General features: G+C 52.2%; 4 protein-coding genes across 4 annotated transcripts; 2 read left to right on the forward strand and 2 right to left on the reverse strand.

The window, feature by feature from the left end:
* Window positions 1–95: 95 nt before the first annotated feature.
* Window positions 96–2,179, reverse strand: C8Q69DRAFT_477693 (putative ubiquitin-like protein DskB). Its single transcript, XM_028631342.1, has 2 exons — window positions 1,518–2,179; window positions 96–1,452 (listed from the first exon to the last, which is right to left on the reverse strand). Exons 1-2 carry the CDS (start codon window positions 1,965–1,967, stop codon window positions 532–534), a joined length of 1,371 nt encoding a protein of 456 aa, XP_028482248.1. The 5' UTR covers window positions 1,968–2,179; the 3' UTR covers window positions 96–531.
* A 326-nt stretch (window positions 2,180–2,505) lies between these two features.
* Window positions 2,506–6,653, forward strand: C8Q69DRAFT_407363 (pre-mRNA-splicing factor rse1; the record flags this gene model as incomplete). Its single annotated transcript, XM_028628154.1, has 3 exons — window positions 2,506–2,749; window positions 2,909–4,982; window positions 5,168–6,653. The coding sequence occupies 3 exons, from the start codon at window positions 2,506–2,508 to the stop codon at window positions 6,651–6,653; spliced, it is 3,804 nt and encodes a 1,267-aa protein (XP_028482249.1).
* Window positions 6,654–7,572: 919 nt separating this feature from the next.
* On the forward strand, window positions 7,573–9,647 carry C8Q69DRAFT_83427 (nitrilase). The gene is made up of 4 exons (XM_028634091.1): window positions 7,573–8,339; window positions 8,419–8,905; window positions 8,969–9,025; window positions 9,086–9,647. Exons 1-4 carry the CDS (start codon window positions 7,863–7,865, stop codon window positions 9,364–9,366), a joined length of 1,302 nt encoding a protein of 433 aa, XP_028482250.1. The 5' UTR covers window positions 7,573–7,862; the 3' UTR covers window positions 9,367–9,647.
* A 50-nt stretch (window positions 9,648–9,697) lies between these two features.
* C8Q69DRAFT_509729 (hypothetical protein) lies at window positions 9,698–12,420 on the reverse strand (the record flags this gene model as incomplete). Its single annotated transcript, XM_028633125.1, has 2 exons — window positions 9,698–10,893; window positions 10,959–12,420. 2 exons carry the CDS (start codon window positions 12,418–12,420, stop codon window positions 9,698–9,700), a joined length of 2,658 nt encoding a protein of 885 aa, XP_028482251.1.
* Window positions 12,421–12,914: the final 494 nt, after the last annotated feature.

The following is a 12,914-nucleotide window of genomic DNA, read 5'->3' on the forward strand; positions in this document are numbered from 1 at the left end:
ACAACGCTTCCCGCCCCCGTCGGGTTTAGCCAGATTCCATGGGGAGTTCTATAGTAGCTCCAGGAATCTCCCAGAGCAAGTCTCTCTCCCCCTGTCTTACTATGATATACCAGCTTATCATGCAATCTGTTTCGTTTCTACCAAGCCCTGTTCTTTGATAAGATCTGATCGATATACCATGTACTGTACATACCCCATAGTGGTTGTGGGGAACCCAACCTCGAGACTACCTACGTTCTACTGCCGTCTATTAATAGCTAATGAGCGAAAAGCACAAAACTCCAGATTTAGTGGCGGTCTTATCCCAACCACATGGATTTACCTACAATACCGGCTCGCTAGGTCATGCATCTGCAGTCATGGATTAAAGCAGACACCGTCACCAGAAAAATCACACAAGGAGAGGCGCACAGAAAACACAGGGGAAGAGAGACCAGGGCATCCTTGGCAGTAATAGGGAAACCATTGTGCATCGTAATCATCATACAGCAGGAAGCAAAGATGTCGCGAGAGTGCGAATGCCTTCAGCGCTCACGATTGGTTCAGGAGATATTCCACTGCTCCTTGCACACTACCACCGCTTCTCCGTAGAGCCTCAATATTCCTCTCGAATTCGAAGAAGCCCATATCGTTGAGCTGGCGCAGTTGGTCCGCGTATCTCTCCTCCGGAGGTCGATTGTCTGCCGGGGCTGCGCTAGGGAACAGCGCAGCAAAGGGATTAGCCCCGGCCTGGTCTGGACCACCCAAAGCCTGTAGCATCTGCGAGAGCGCGGCGGGGTCTCGAAGGAAAGGGTTCGTTTGCGGGTTAAAAGCATTAAAGGGTGCCTGGGCGCCTGGCGTCTGCTGCGAGCCGGTCGCACCAGGCTGGGCGGGCGGTTGTCCAAAGAGAGCGGGATTAAATAGCATAGCAAAAGGGTTCTGCTGGTTTTCCGTTCCTCCAGGCGTCGTTCCGCCTGCCGGTCCTTGGCCTGCGGCGGTCTGATCGGTTCCAGCGGAAGGCGCGGTGGGAGGATTGCCGCCAAACAGAGCAGCGAACGGATTCACACCTCCAGCTCCAGCTCCAAGGAAGGGGTTGAATGGCGGAGGTGGGTTCGCATTGGCCCCCTCGTTTGTCTGTCCTTGCTGTGCGTTCCTGTTTTCTTCCGGAGTCGTGTTCGTTACTCCCGGAGCAGGGAAGCCTGCATTGCCCGCTCCACCGAAAGCACCCCCCAAGCCCATGGCTCTCTGCATCTGTGCAGCCTGGCGGATCGCATTGGGATCAGTCAACATCCGGCGGAATTCCGGGCTCTGGAACATCTGCCGCACACCAGGTCCCATGTCGCGGAGCATGGGATTTTGCTGGATCATCATGTCGATAATGGCGGGGTTTTGAAGGGCTTCGTTCATGGTGGACTGGAACTGAGGATTCTCGAGCATACTGAGCATAGTCTCTGTGTCAGGAGGAGGTCCCATCTAACATCGAGTCAGTATACACAGAAAGCTATCCATCTTCTCTGGGTAGTCGCAGATCGACTCACTCCACCGTCCGGGCCAAACATCCCAGCACCTGGCAGCTGCGCAAACCCCGCATATCTTGCCCCAGTCAACCCAGCCAACGGATTATTGCCAGTACCCGCAGCAATGTTCGTAGGAACACCAGGCACTCCTTGGCTCGAAGTCGTTCCTGGAGCAGAGGCTGAAGTCTGAGCGGCTTGCCGTTGGTTGCTCGCGGCACTCTTCACCAGGTGAACCGTGTGTCCATCCTTAATCTTGTATGTCGCAAGGGCCTCGTTGTCCTTCAGCACCCGCCCGGAATAGATCAATCGCTGGCGGTCTGCTGGCGTGTCTGCGTATTCTGAACTCGAGAGCTTGTTCTTCAGCTCTGATACGAGTGTCGACGTAGGCAGTGTGAACGTGTACTTGGCGTCATTGGAAGACTTGACGGTGAAGGTGACGGACTCGTCCGCCGCGGGGGTGTCATCAGCCATGATATGACAATGTGGGGAAGTCAGCAAAGGGAGAGGCGAGAGGCGGGGGGCGTGATAGGATACGGATGATCTCTGATATACAAAGCCTAGGACGACGCGGACAGGAGAAAAGGAGAAGAGGAGAAGAAGTGAAGAGGTGAAGAGGTCGATGGCTCTCAGAGGATGAAACAAACGACGTTGACGAGACAACTTCACGATCCCCAAAGCATTCGAGGAAGGCGGCAGAACCGAATCGTCCGGGCGGCGAGACGAGCCCTGAGCGCCGCCGGCAAAATAACCCACATTAAGCTAGTACTTAGTAGCCTGCTTCTGGCACCGCACGCTTTTTCGAATTTTGCATCTCTGTTGACAGAGCTCTGTATCCTGGCTCTGTCTGCTGCCCCTTCCTGAGGACACTCTGCGGAGAGTCCTTTCTCATCCCATCAGCCATCGCAGCGATGGGCTTTTCTGGTCCCTAGAGCTAATTTGCCTCGATTTGTCTCATTTGTCTCGCAACAAGGTGTCTGGCTGCCTTCAGCCAGAGAGCTAACTGCCCACCATGGCGACCACCTCGAACATGTTTATGTATTCTCTCACCATCCAACCTCCTACCGCTATCACCCAGGCCATCTTGGGCCAGTTTGCTGGCACAAAGGAGCAACAGATCGTGACGGCGTCGGGTTCCAAGCTCACCATCCACCGCCCCGATCCGACACAGGGGAAGATCACTACCCTCTACTCTCAGGATGTCTTTGGGATTATCCGCACCTTGGCCGCATTCCGGCTGGCCGGAAGTAGCAAAGGTAAGCTCGATTCCAGCTCGCGTTCTAGGACCAACTTAGTGATTCTTGAAGCTCCCGGGGCAGCACGATGTTCATCACGCGAACCCGCCCCTTGGCGGGGATATGCCCCGGTCGGCATCGTTGGCGTTGGTAGTTGAGCTATGCTGAGCATGCGTCTAGATTATATCATCATCGGGTCGGATTCTGGCCGCATCACCATCATCGAGTATGTGCCCTCACAGAACCGGTTTAACCGGATCCATTTGGAGACCTTTGGCAAGTCGGGTATCCGACGTGTCATCCCGGGACAGTATCTCGCGGTCGACCCCAAAGGCAGAGCTTGTCTGATTGCTTCGGTGGAGAAGAATAAGCTCGTGTATGTTCTGAATCGGAACGCACAGGCCGAGTTGACCATTTCCTCTCCACTCGAAGCTCACAAGCCGCAGACTCTCGTGTTCGCATTGACAGCCTTAGATGTCGGCTACGAGAATCCGATCTTCGCGGCTCTGGAAGTCGACTACACCGAGTGCGACCAGGACCCTACAGGCGCAGCGTACGAAGAGGTCGAGAAGACCTTGGTGTACTACGAGCTCGATCTGGGTCTGAACCACGTCGTCCGCAAATGGTCTGATCCTGTGGATCGCACCGCCACCATGCTCTTCCAGGTTCCTGGAGGAGCTGATGGCCCTAGCGGTGTCCTAGTCTGTGCGGAAGATAACATTACCTACCGGCACTCCAACCAGGATGCTTTCAGAGTTCCCATCCCTCGTCGCAGTGGCCCGACGGAAAATCCAGAGCGGAAACGCTGCATTACCGCCGGAGTCATGCACAAAATGAGGGGGGCATTCTTCTTCCTGCTTCAGACTGAGGATGGTGATTTGTTCAAGGTCGCCATCGACATGGTAGAAGATGACAACGGACAATTAACGGGCGAGGTCCGACGATTGAAGATCAAGTACTTCGATACAGTTCCTATCGCAACCAGCCTGCTAATCCTGAAGAGTGGTTTCCTTTTTGTTGCTAGCGAGACCGGCAACCATCACTTTTACCAGTTCGAGAAACTGGGTGACGATGACGAGGAGACTGAGTTCACCAGCGAGTCGTTCTCGGCAGACCCCAGTGACCCTCTGGAGCCTGTCTATTTCCGACCTCGAGGAGCAGAGAATGTGAACCTGGTGGAGAGCATCAATTCTATGAATCCTCTCATGGATTCTAAGGTCGCAAATCTCACCGACGACGATGCCCCTCAGATCTACACTATCTGCGGTTCTGGCGCTCGCAGCAGCTTCAGAACGCTCAAGCATGGCTTGGAAGTCACCGAGATTGTCGAGTCTGAACTGCCAAGTATTCCGTCGGCTGTGTGGACAACAAAAATCACACGTGCTGATGAGTACGACGCGTACATCATTCTTTCTTTCGCAAACGGTACCCTCGTGCTCAGTATCGGTGAGACTGTTGAAGAAGTCACAGACACGGGCTTCCTTTCGTCAGCTCCCACTCTTGCTGTTCAGCAGCTGGGAGAAGACTCCCTCATTCAAGTGCATCCTAAGGGTATTAGACACATTCTGGCAGACCGCCGTGTGAATGAGTGGCCCGCTCCTCAACATAGGACAATCGTAGCAGCTGCGACTAACGAACGTCAAGTTGCCGTGGCATTGAGTTCTGGAGAAATTGTCTATTTCGAAATGGATGCAGACGGCTCGCTTGCTGAATACGATGAGAAGCGAGAAATGTCTGGTACCGTGACTTGCTTGAGCCTTGGAGAGGTACCAGAAGGCCGTGTGCGGAGCTCATTCTTGGCCGTTGGGTGTGACGACTCCACGGTCCGTATTCTCAGCCTTGATCCCGATTCGACTCTGGAAAACAAGTCTGTACAGGCTCTCACCTCCGCTCCGTCCGCTCTTAATATCATGTCCATGTCTGACTCCACCTCTGGCGGATCGACGCTTTACCTGCACATTGGTCTTTATTCTGGTGTCTACCTGCGAACTGTGCTTGACGAGGTGACCGGTGAGCTTTCTGATACAAGGACGCGGTTCTTGGGTGTGAAACCTGTCAAACTCTTCCGTGTTTCTGTCAAGGGCCAAACTGCTGTTCTAGCGCTCAGTTCACGCCCTTGGCTAGGATACTCTGACGTCCAGACAAAGGGCTTCATGCTGACTCCCCTCGACTACGTCCCACTGGAATGGGGATGGAACTTTTCCAGCGAGCAGTGCGAGGAAGGCATGGTCGGCATCCAAGAGAAACACCTACGGTATGTATTAGCTCCACCCTCTTTTCCTCCATCTACCAGCCCACGATCACATGATGACAACTTGGGATCCGAAATATACTGTGGAATCCACTTTTTATTGTACCAATTGTTCCTACTGAGATCAAAATCATTATGCTTCTGAGATACTCAACGCCGTGAAAGACCCGCTGCTAATATAAAATTAGGATATTCTCCATCGAGAAGCTAGAAAACAACTTACTCCAGGAGTCTATCCCTCTGGCTTATACTCCGCGTCATTTTGTCAGGCACCCGGAACAGCCGCTGTTCTACGTTATCGAGGCGGACAACAACATTCTGTCTCCTGTCACTAGGCAAAAGCTGCTTGAGGATTCCAACATGCAGAACGGCGATGCCGCCATCCCTCCACCCGAGGACTTCGGATACCCACGTGGTACCGGACATTGGGCATCTTGTATTCAGGTTGTAGACCCGGTCAATGCTAAAGCGGTTCTGTCGAGCATCGAACTCGAAGAGAATGAAGCGGCTGTCAGCATAGCTGCAGTCTCATTTGCCAGTCAAGATGACGAGACTTTCCTAGTTGTTGGAACGGGAAAGGATGTTGTCGTCAGCCCACGTTCACACTCTGGTGGATTTATCCATATTTATCGGTTCCAAGAAGATGGCCAAGAGCTGGAATTTATACACAAGACTAAGGTTGAAGAGCCTCCTCTGGCTCTTCTGGGATTCCAGGGCCGTCTCCTCGCAGGTATCGGCTCGAATCTGCGTATATATGACCTGGGAATGAAACAGATGCTCCGGAAGTGCCAGGCGCAGGTGTCTCCACGGCTAATTGTCGGCCTCCAAACCCAAGGCAGCCGGATAGTCGTTAGCGATGTGCAGGAAAGCGTGACATATGTGGTATACAAATACCAGGAGAACCGCTTGATACCGTTTGTCGATGATTCCATTTCTCGGTGGACCACCTGCACTACAATGGTTGACTATGAGACTGTTGCTGGCGGAGATAAGTTTGGTAATATCTGGTTCCTTCGCTGCCCCGCCAAGGTGTCTGAGGAGTCTGATGAGGATGGTTCTGGCGCTCACCTAATCCACGAGCGTCCCTATCTTCAGGGTACCCCCAACCGGCTGGAACTAATGGTCCACTTTTACACCCAAGATATCCCCACAAGTATCCAGAAGACCCAGCTTGTTGCTGGTGGGAGAGATGTCTTGGTATGGACTGGTCTCCAGGGCACGCTGGGTATGTTCGTGCCGTTCGTTAGCCGAGAAGATGTCGACTTCTTCCAGAGTTTGGAGATGCAGCTCGCGGCACAGAACCCTCCTCTGGCTGGACGAGATCATCTAATCTACCGAAGCTACTATGTTCCTGTCAAAGGCGTCATTGATGGCGATCTTTGTGAGACTTATTTCCTACTGCCTAATGATAAGAAGTTGATGATCGCTGGTGAGTTGGATCGCTCGGTTCGGGAGATCGAGCGGAAGATATCGGTGAGTGCCATTTCCTGCCTCATGTTGTTGCTGCGGCTAGCTAACAAGCTGTATAGGATATGCGGACGAGGGTGGCGTATTAAACAGGGTCGTGACAAGTTACTCTGGCGTCTATGGCGGCGTTTTCTGTATTCCGAACAGCGGCTGATGTCTTGGTTCGGTGTGAACTACCGATGTATTTCTTCCATAATGACGGTCTAGACAGCTAATTAATGCTGCATTTCATGCACAAAGCGGTGTTGTCGACCGCCACTGATGCTAACATTTGATAAGAACGAAGTAAAGCCACCATAGGATGTCTCTTTCCTCGCTCGGTCTGTCCGCACCTATCGGCTGATCTTGAGCTGGATGCACCGGTCCCCAAAAGGTCCGCTGTATGAGACGAGAGGAACTCGCGACGATCTTTGAGTACGGTTTTGTCCGCCATTGCGCTACGGATATCGAATCGTAATTTATCTGTCGGGACATCTATGTATATTAGCTGATCTCTGTACTACAAGGCCTGGTAGATTAGTCTACCCTGGTGTCTCCGCCACGTTGATCACCTCGTGTTCTGGGCTCTGTTTCTGCTTTTGTTTAGCTTATGTGGGTTCTCTGCAGCCGCTCGTTCTGGAGGCGGAGGGCTTTCATCCAGCCAGATAACCAAGCACTAGCTCAAACACAGCATTCTTTTCCCTTGAATTTAGTTCATATGAGAATATGATGAGTCTAGCGTAAACCCATCGGGATACATACGATCTCAATATCCTTTCAGTGTCTGTATACCTGATTTGGAAATCTTCATCCGATACAGGTTGTTGAAAAGAAGTCGAATTCTCAAAGTTTCGCATGGATTAATACTCCATTACTAGCTCCTGACACTAGTATAGCATGTCGGTCTTACAAGTGCTTTCCCTTTGTCATTGTGTGATAACTATCTTGTCCTGGTTGCATCGGAGTTGTCCTTCGGAGTATATCTTATCTACTGCGAGAACAAGACCGGGGACCCGTTTGCACCTCCAGAGCCCCGACGACTGTAAACAAGGACATAGATCGCCTTTCACCTAGATGTACGAAACATTTTATTGCAAGCAATGTTCCCATGCACGACACGAGAACTACTTAGTGAATAGCATCGGTGGCGAGACCTGACGTTAAACAAATCCGCTATTGACGCATGCCAGCTTCCCCCGCACGGCATGTCTGACCTCATCCGGTGTCTTCCCAAATCCCGCCGAGGTCTAGTACTTTGGAGTTCCATTCCATCAGTAACAGCCTCGGTCAATTGATTCCTTTCAATTGATCCTCTTGAGGAGTTCTATCCCCAACCTTGTTCGCGTTACCATTTCACCTATCTCATGGGTCTACTACCCCAGCCGCCTCAAGATCCTTACTGTAACTAGCAGGGTTATATCTCGCATTCACATCATCATGCCCCAGAAACTTACTCTGGGAGTAGCTCAATCCCACACCCTCTCGACCCTCTCCGAGACTCTCGCTGCCCTTGAGCGGATCACACGCCATGCGGCCTCTCGTGGTGTTGATCTCCTCCTATTCCCAGAGGCCTATCTAGGCGGCTATCCCCGGACATGCGACTTCGGAGCCAGCGTTGGAGCGCGCGCTGCACACGGCCGGGACCAATTCCTACAGTACTTCCGGTCAGCAGTCGATTTAGGCGACACACCTACCGGGGCTGGGGATGATTGGGTGAATAGGAAATTACCAGTCGCGAAGGGAAGAGAGAGTCGAGGAGATGGAACGAGAGAGTTCCTTGAGAGAGTCGCGAGAGAGACGGGAGTCTTTCTTGCTGTGGGATTGATTGAGAAAGCCGGTGGTAGTTTGTATTGTGCTTTAGTATACATCGATCCTATCAGGGGAGTATTGGGGAAGAGGAGAAAAGTCATGCCTGTATGTTTGTTTGTCTATCCTGACGCTTCGCGGTCGTAAATCATCCGGAACTGATATCCATCGATTCCCCTTTTTTTAGACCGGATCAGAGCGCTTGATATGGGCTCAAGGCTCCCCGTCGACATTGAAAGCAGTTACAACAGAAATCCGCGGCGTCAAACTCATAATCGGCGGAGCTATCTGCTGGGAAAACTTCATGCCTCTTCTCCGACAGAGCCTCTACTCACAGAATGTGAATCTATATCTCGCTCCCACAGCAGATGGAAGAGATACATGGCTCCCCTTGATGCGAACCGTCGGGTTTGAGGGTCGCGCTGTTGTTCTCTCTGCGAATCAATGCCTCAGACGGAATGATCTCCCAGACTGGATTCGAGGAAGCAGTGCCGCTCCTACTGCTAATGGACGTCCTATCTCAACGGCAGCGCAGAGAAAGAAGTCTATCACAGCAGAAGGACCGCATGAGATTGTATGGCCTCAATCACCAGGTTCTCAGCTCCATCCGGATAAAGAGCTCGATCGAAAGGCAGAGGATACGAGCGTTGCAGTAGAAACTGGGGACGGCGTCGGTGAGTATGGTCTTTATACATAATTGGTAGCAGTGCCTTACTGATGATACTCGATTGGCATAGCCACACCCAAACCACAAGGTGGATTCCCCATAGGAAAGGAAAATGCGCCAGAGACTGGTAAGTCCTTTTCAATACACTGCCTTCTTACAAGCCCGATCTTAATGCACTCATACGCAGATCCCACAAACCCATACGTCTCCCACGGCGGCTCCTGCATTATCAGTCCCTTGGGCGAAGTTCTCGGGGGTCCCATCTGGGATGTCTCGACAGAAGACCCTCCTATCAACGTCGACGACGTCGATAAATCAGCCATTGGCGACGGTCTGCTCATTTCTGAGGTTGACTTCGACGACTGCGAGCGGGGTCGATTGGATCTTGATGTCGCGGGGAGTTACTCGCGCAATGACGCTTTCAAGTTAACTGTGGAAGGGCTGAGTTTGGATCCGCCTCCTTTTTAGGAATGTGTGTCCTTCTTTCCTTCATGTAGGCAGTTGGTCTATGTTGAAGCTAGGCACGTATATGTACATATGTTTTATGTTCAGTACGTGTGTGAAATTATGAAGAAAACGGCTTTCTAAAGAGCTATATAATGCGCTGCACAAAATATCAACAAGTTCATAAACCCAGACAATAGACGTGAGCTTTGCACGTTCATACTGTCATATCTCGGACATTTCACATCCACCCATCATCATGAATATGATCTAACACCTCCTGGGCATAAGCTACCAATGAGGACGGTCTCCAGTAAATAACTGCCTTCACATCAAAAAGAGAGAGAATTGACTATCATTCGAGGGGATAAACAGGAGCTTTGAGAAGCACACTTGTCGGGCCCTTGCCTCTTACTTCAACAGCCAGGAAAGATGCGAACCGTATTCGTGTGGCTGAACAACTCTCATTCTTTTCAGACTCGCCCTGGTCCTTTGTTTCTTTCGCTACTATCGAGTTTGAGCGACTGGAAGCTTCTTGCTGGGGCTGAGCCGGTCCAGCGGCAGCCGCAGTAGGTTTCCTTCCCATCAAGCCCCCCAACACAGATCTCTTTCTCTGCTCTCTGATGGGTGGCATATTCTGCTGCGACGATTGCTGGGCCGCAGAGGAGGCGTCAGCACTATAGTTTGCAGACAAAGATTCATTGTCATCTCTGGTGTTGCCGGCATCTTCTCCATCATTCTGGCCATCTCCTTGAGCATCGTTCGCAGAGGGTCCCTGAGTATTAACTGACTCGAGTTTTGGATTTTTTAAGGGCGGAAGTGTCGTCTCCACTTTCATGTGAGTGTCATTGATCAGCGACCCCGGCGCGAAATATTCAATCCAGACGTCGCGAGATTCGAACGGAATCTTCTCAGCGATACCTACTGCATTCTCCACAATATTTCTTCCTGAACTATCCAATCCCGGGGGTGGAGGCTCGTTCAAATGCATCTCGAGGCTGGCAACCAACTTCTCCACTAGATGATCGATGAGGCGGGTGCGGTTTTCTTCCGCGGCCTTGCCTTGTAAAGCATCCTGGAGACCGTCCAGGGTTGTGCGGCGCCAATTCGAAATCCTCGCAATGATGTTCTCCTTGTCCTCTTCTGTATACGTCTTGACACTCTGTCGCCGGATATTTGCCTCGATGTTCTTGAGCTGGGCACTCAAGGTCGGCTCGATGGAGGGATGAAAGTGCCGTTCGAACAGCTCATCAACCAGCCAGCGAGTAATTACCGCGCGTCCGACAGCGGTCATCTCCTTTGTGCCTACAGTGTGCGCATCCTCGTTCACGTATGGTTGTAGCCAAGTCGGAATGCTCTTCCAATCTTTCCTGGTAGAAAACGCAAGGTCTTTAATGGCTCCGTCGAGGCGAGTGAAACGGTTGGTGTATTCATTATCATCCAAAACTGTCCGCGAGGCAGCCATTCGCTGATGTGCTACAGTATTTTGGAGCTGTTGGACCTGGTTTTCCTTTTCGAAATAGTACCTTTTCACTTTTTGGTACTTTGCATCTGTCAGACAAGGCTCGTTAGCAATAAAGAGCGACGACTGCAGACCGGGATTTCTAATGACATACGAAGTTCCTCATGTTTCTGTAGTAAGGCCCTCACATCTACCTCGGCGAGATCATCACGACTTTTGCTTTGAGGAGGCGGTGTCTCTCGGCCCTGCTCCTGAATATTCTGCTGGGACATCTCGCTCTTAAGACTGGGACCTTGGGCGGGAGCACCCGTACTCTGCACATAGAGTGACTGCGCACTGCCCTGGTTGTCACTAACTTGGCCCTGTTGTTGGGCGGATTCTGTGGGCTGTCTCATGCTAGCAGATCGCTCCGCGGGGCTCATTCCTCCTTGATGTGGCGGCTGGGTGATGGGCTGTAATAACTGCCGGGGCACCTGATTCTGTTGTTTGGTATCAGATTGATGCCACTGGAAGACGGGAGAAGGCGGACCATAAGACTGCTGCGAAGGCGGCCGCTGTGCTGTACCAGGATCCGGTTGGGAGGAGTTACGTCTGTACATAGAGAATGGGTCTTGGGGTATCTGGGCTTGGTGCGGGCTGTGCTTGATGGAAGAATCACTTGGAGAATACTGTATGGCTCTAAACAGAGGCTGCTGGGGTGATGACTGCCTTAGATCCTCTGGGTTCTGAGGCAAGCGACGTGGGCTCACCTGGCTGTGAAACGAGTCGTTGGCGACCCGCTGTTGGTAGAAACTCCCCGTGTTGATCGGTTCTGTATTCACACGCTGGATTGATGGATACTCGCGCCGAGTGGGAGATTGAGATGGCTGAGGGTATCTATTGGCAGCAGGTTGTCCGTATGGAGTCTGGCCTTGAGGGGACCCAGTTGACATATGTTGCATCTGTAACTCTGGATTCGATGGGTTCCAAGCTTCTTTGTTCAGCTTCGCAGCAGTAGATTCGTCATCCCTTCCTGAAGCGCCCCCGTCGCTTGTAATCGACTGCTGCGAAACGTTCTGGTGTTGCGGATTGGACTGTTGTCGCGGGGAGCCGCCTTTGCGCTTTACAGAGATGTTGCGTCCCAAGAAAGTGCCCTCGTCTCTCGAAGATGAATGCCGTCCGAATATTCCCTTCTTCAATTTCCGCGATTCCCGATCGCTTCTGGGAGTTTCAGGCACGGGTGCTGGTAAAGGCCACGACTGCTCCGCGGTGCTCTGGGTAAAGGCGTCAGCATCGAAGCTCGCAGCGACGGCTAGGGGAGTCGGAGGTACCAAGTTGATAACCGTCGGTTTTGCTGAAGAGACAGAGTTGCGAGACGCCCTTGAGCTGTCGCCCGGATGATCCTGGTATGTCTGAGACTGCGAAGGCTCGTGGTACGAGAATCGTTGACGGGAGAATTGACGCTGCTGGTATGAAGAGTCCTCGTCGTCCTTGTAGTGATCGCCAGCGGGCGGTGGGAAGGCGGGGTGTTGACGATTCCCCGGCGCTTCGACAAGCAACTCCCCGTGGGAACGCGCGCGCGATCGTTCAACAGAGGCCTCGGCGGCGTGCGACTTGTTTCTTCTGAAAAATTGCATGGAATCAATCTCCGCCCAAACCCCAGGGACGAGGAATGAGGATGGACAGTGCAGAATGGGGCCGGCACGCGCAGATGTCCCCTTCGAAGGATTCACAACGGTCGAAGCGGCAACTCGGGCGCGCCGCGGAGAGAATGAGCGTCGATAGTCTGGCTAAATATAGGACTTGCTACCTAAGTTGGCGTTCTGGGATGAATGCAGGTCGCTTGTCTGGGTACATCCAGGACGATCAACATCGCTTTCACCTCATGTCTTTGAGCGATCGCACGGCAATGAGCATTCCAGGAAGGAGAGACAATGCCATTGCGAATATCAAGAGAGATGAGATGAGAAGAAAAAGGTTCTAGTCTCTCGCGAGTGGTGACCAAGCAAGCGATCACCGATATATGGTAGACATCACAAGTACAGAGTACTGTCCACTAAGATGCTGAGAGACTGTCTACTGTCCTCTCCGCGCGGCCCCCTTTCACTCAGCACATAAGACGAACTCTGAC

The sequence above is a fragment of the Paecilomyces variotii genome, assembly GCF_004022145.1.
Source record: "Paecilomyces variotii strain CBS 101075 chromosome Unknown C8Q69scaffold_12, whole genome shotgun sequence".
Classification (NCBI taxonomy): Eukaryota; Fungi; Ascomycota; class Eurotiomycetes; order Eurotiales; family Thermoascaceae; genus Paecilomyces; species Paecilomyces variotii.

What these genes read in the sequence shown, in the direction of transcription:
- C8Q69DRAFT_477693 (XM_028631342.1), bottom strand. Translation starts at nt 1,967, where the DNA reads ATGGCTGATGACACCCCCGCGGCGGACGAGTCCGTCACCTTCACCGTC. An exon ending in TGTTTGGCCCGGACGGTGGA is followed by an intron (nt 1,453 to 1,517) that starts GTGAGTCGATCT and finishes ACTCGATGTTAG; the next exon opens with ATGGGACCTCCTCCTGACAC.
- C8Q69DRAFT_83427 (XM_028634091.1), top strand. Translation starts at nt 7,863, where the DNA reads ATGCCCCAGAAACTTACTCTGGGAGTAGCTCAATCCCACACCCTCTCG. An exon ending in AGAGGAGAAAAGTCATGCCT is followed by an intron (nt 8,340 to 8,418) that starts GTATGTTTGTTT and finishes CCCTTTTTTTAG; the next exon opens with ACCGGATCAGAGCGCTTGAT. An exon ending in AGAAACTGGGGACGGCGTCG is followed by an intron (nt 8,906 to 8,968) that starts GTGAGTATGGTC and finishes CGATTGGCATAG; the next exon opens with CCACACCCAAACCACAAGGT.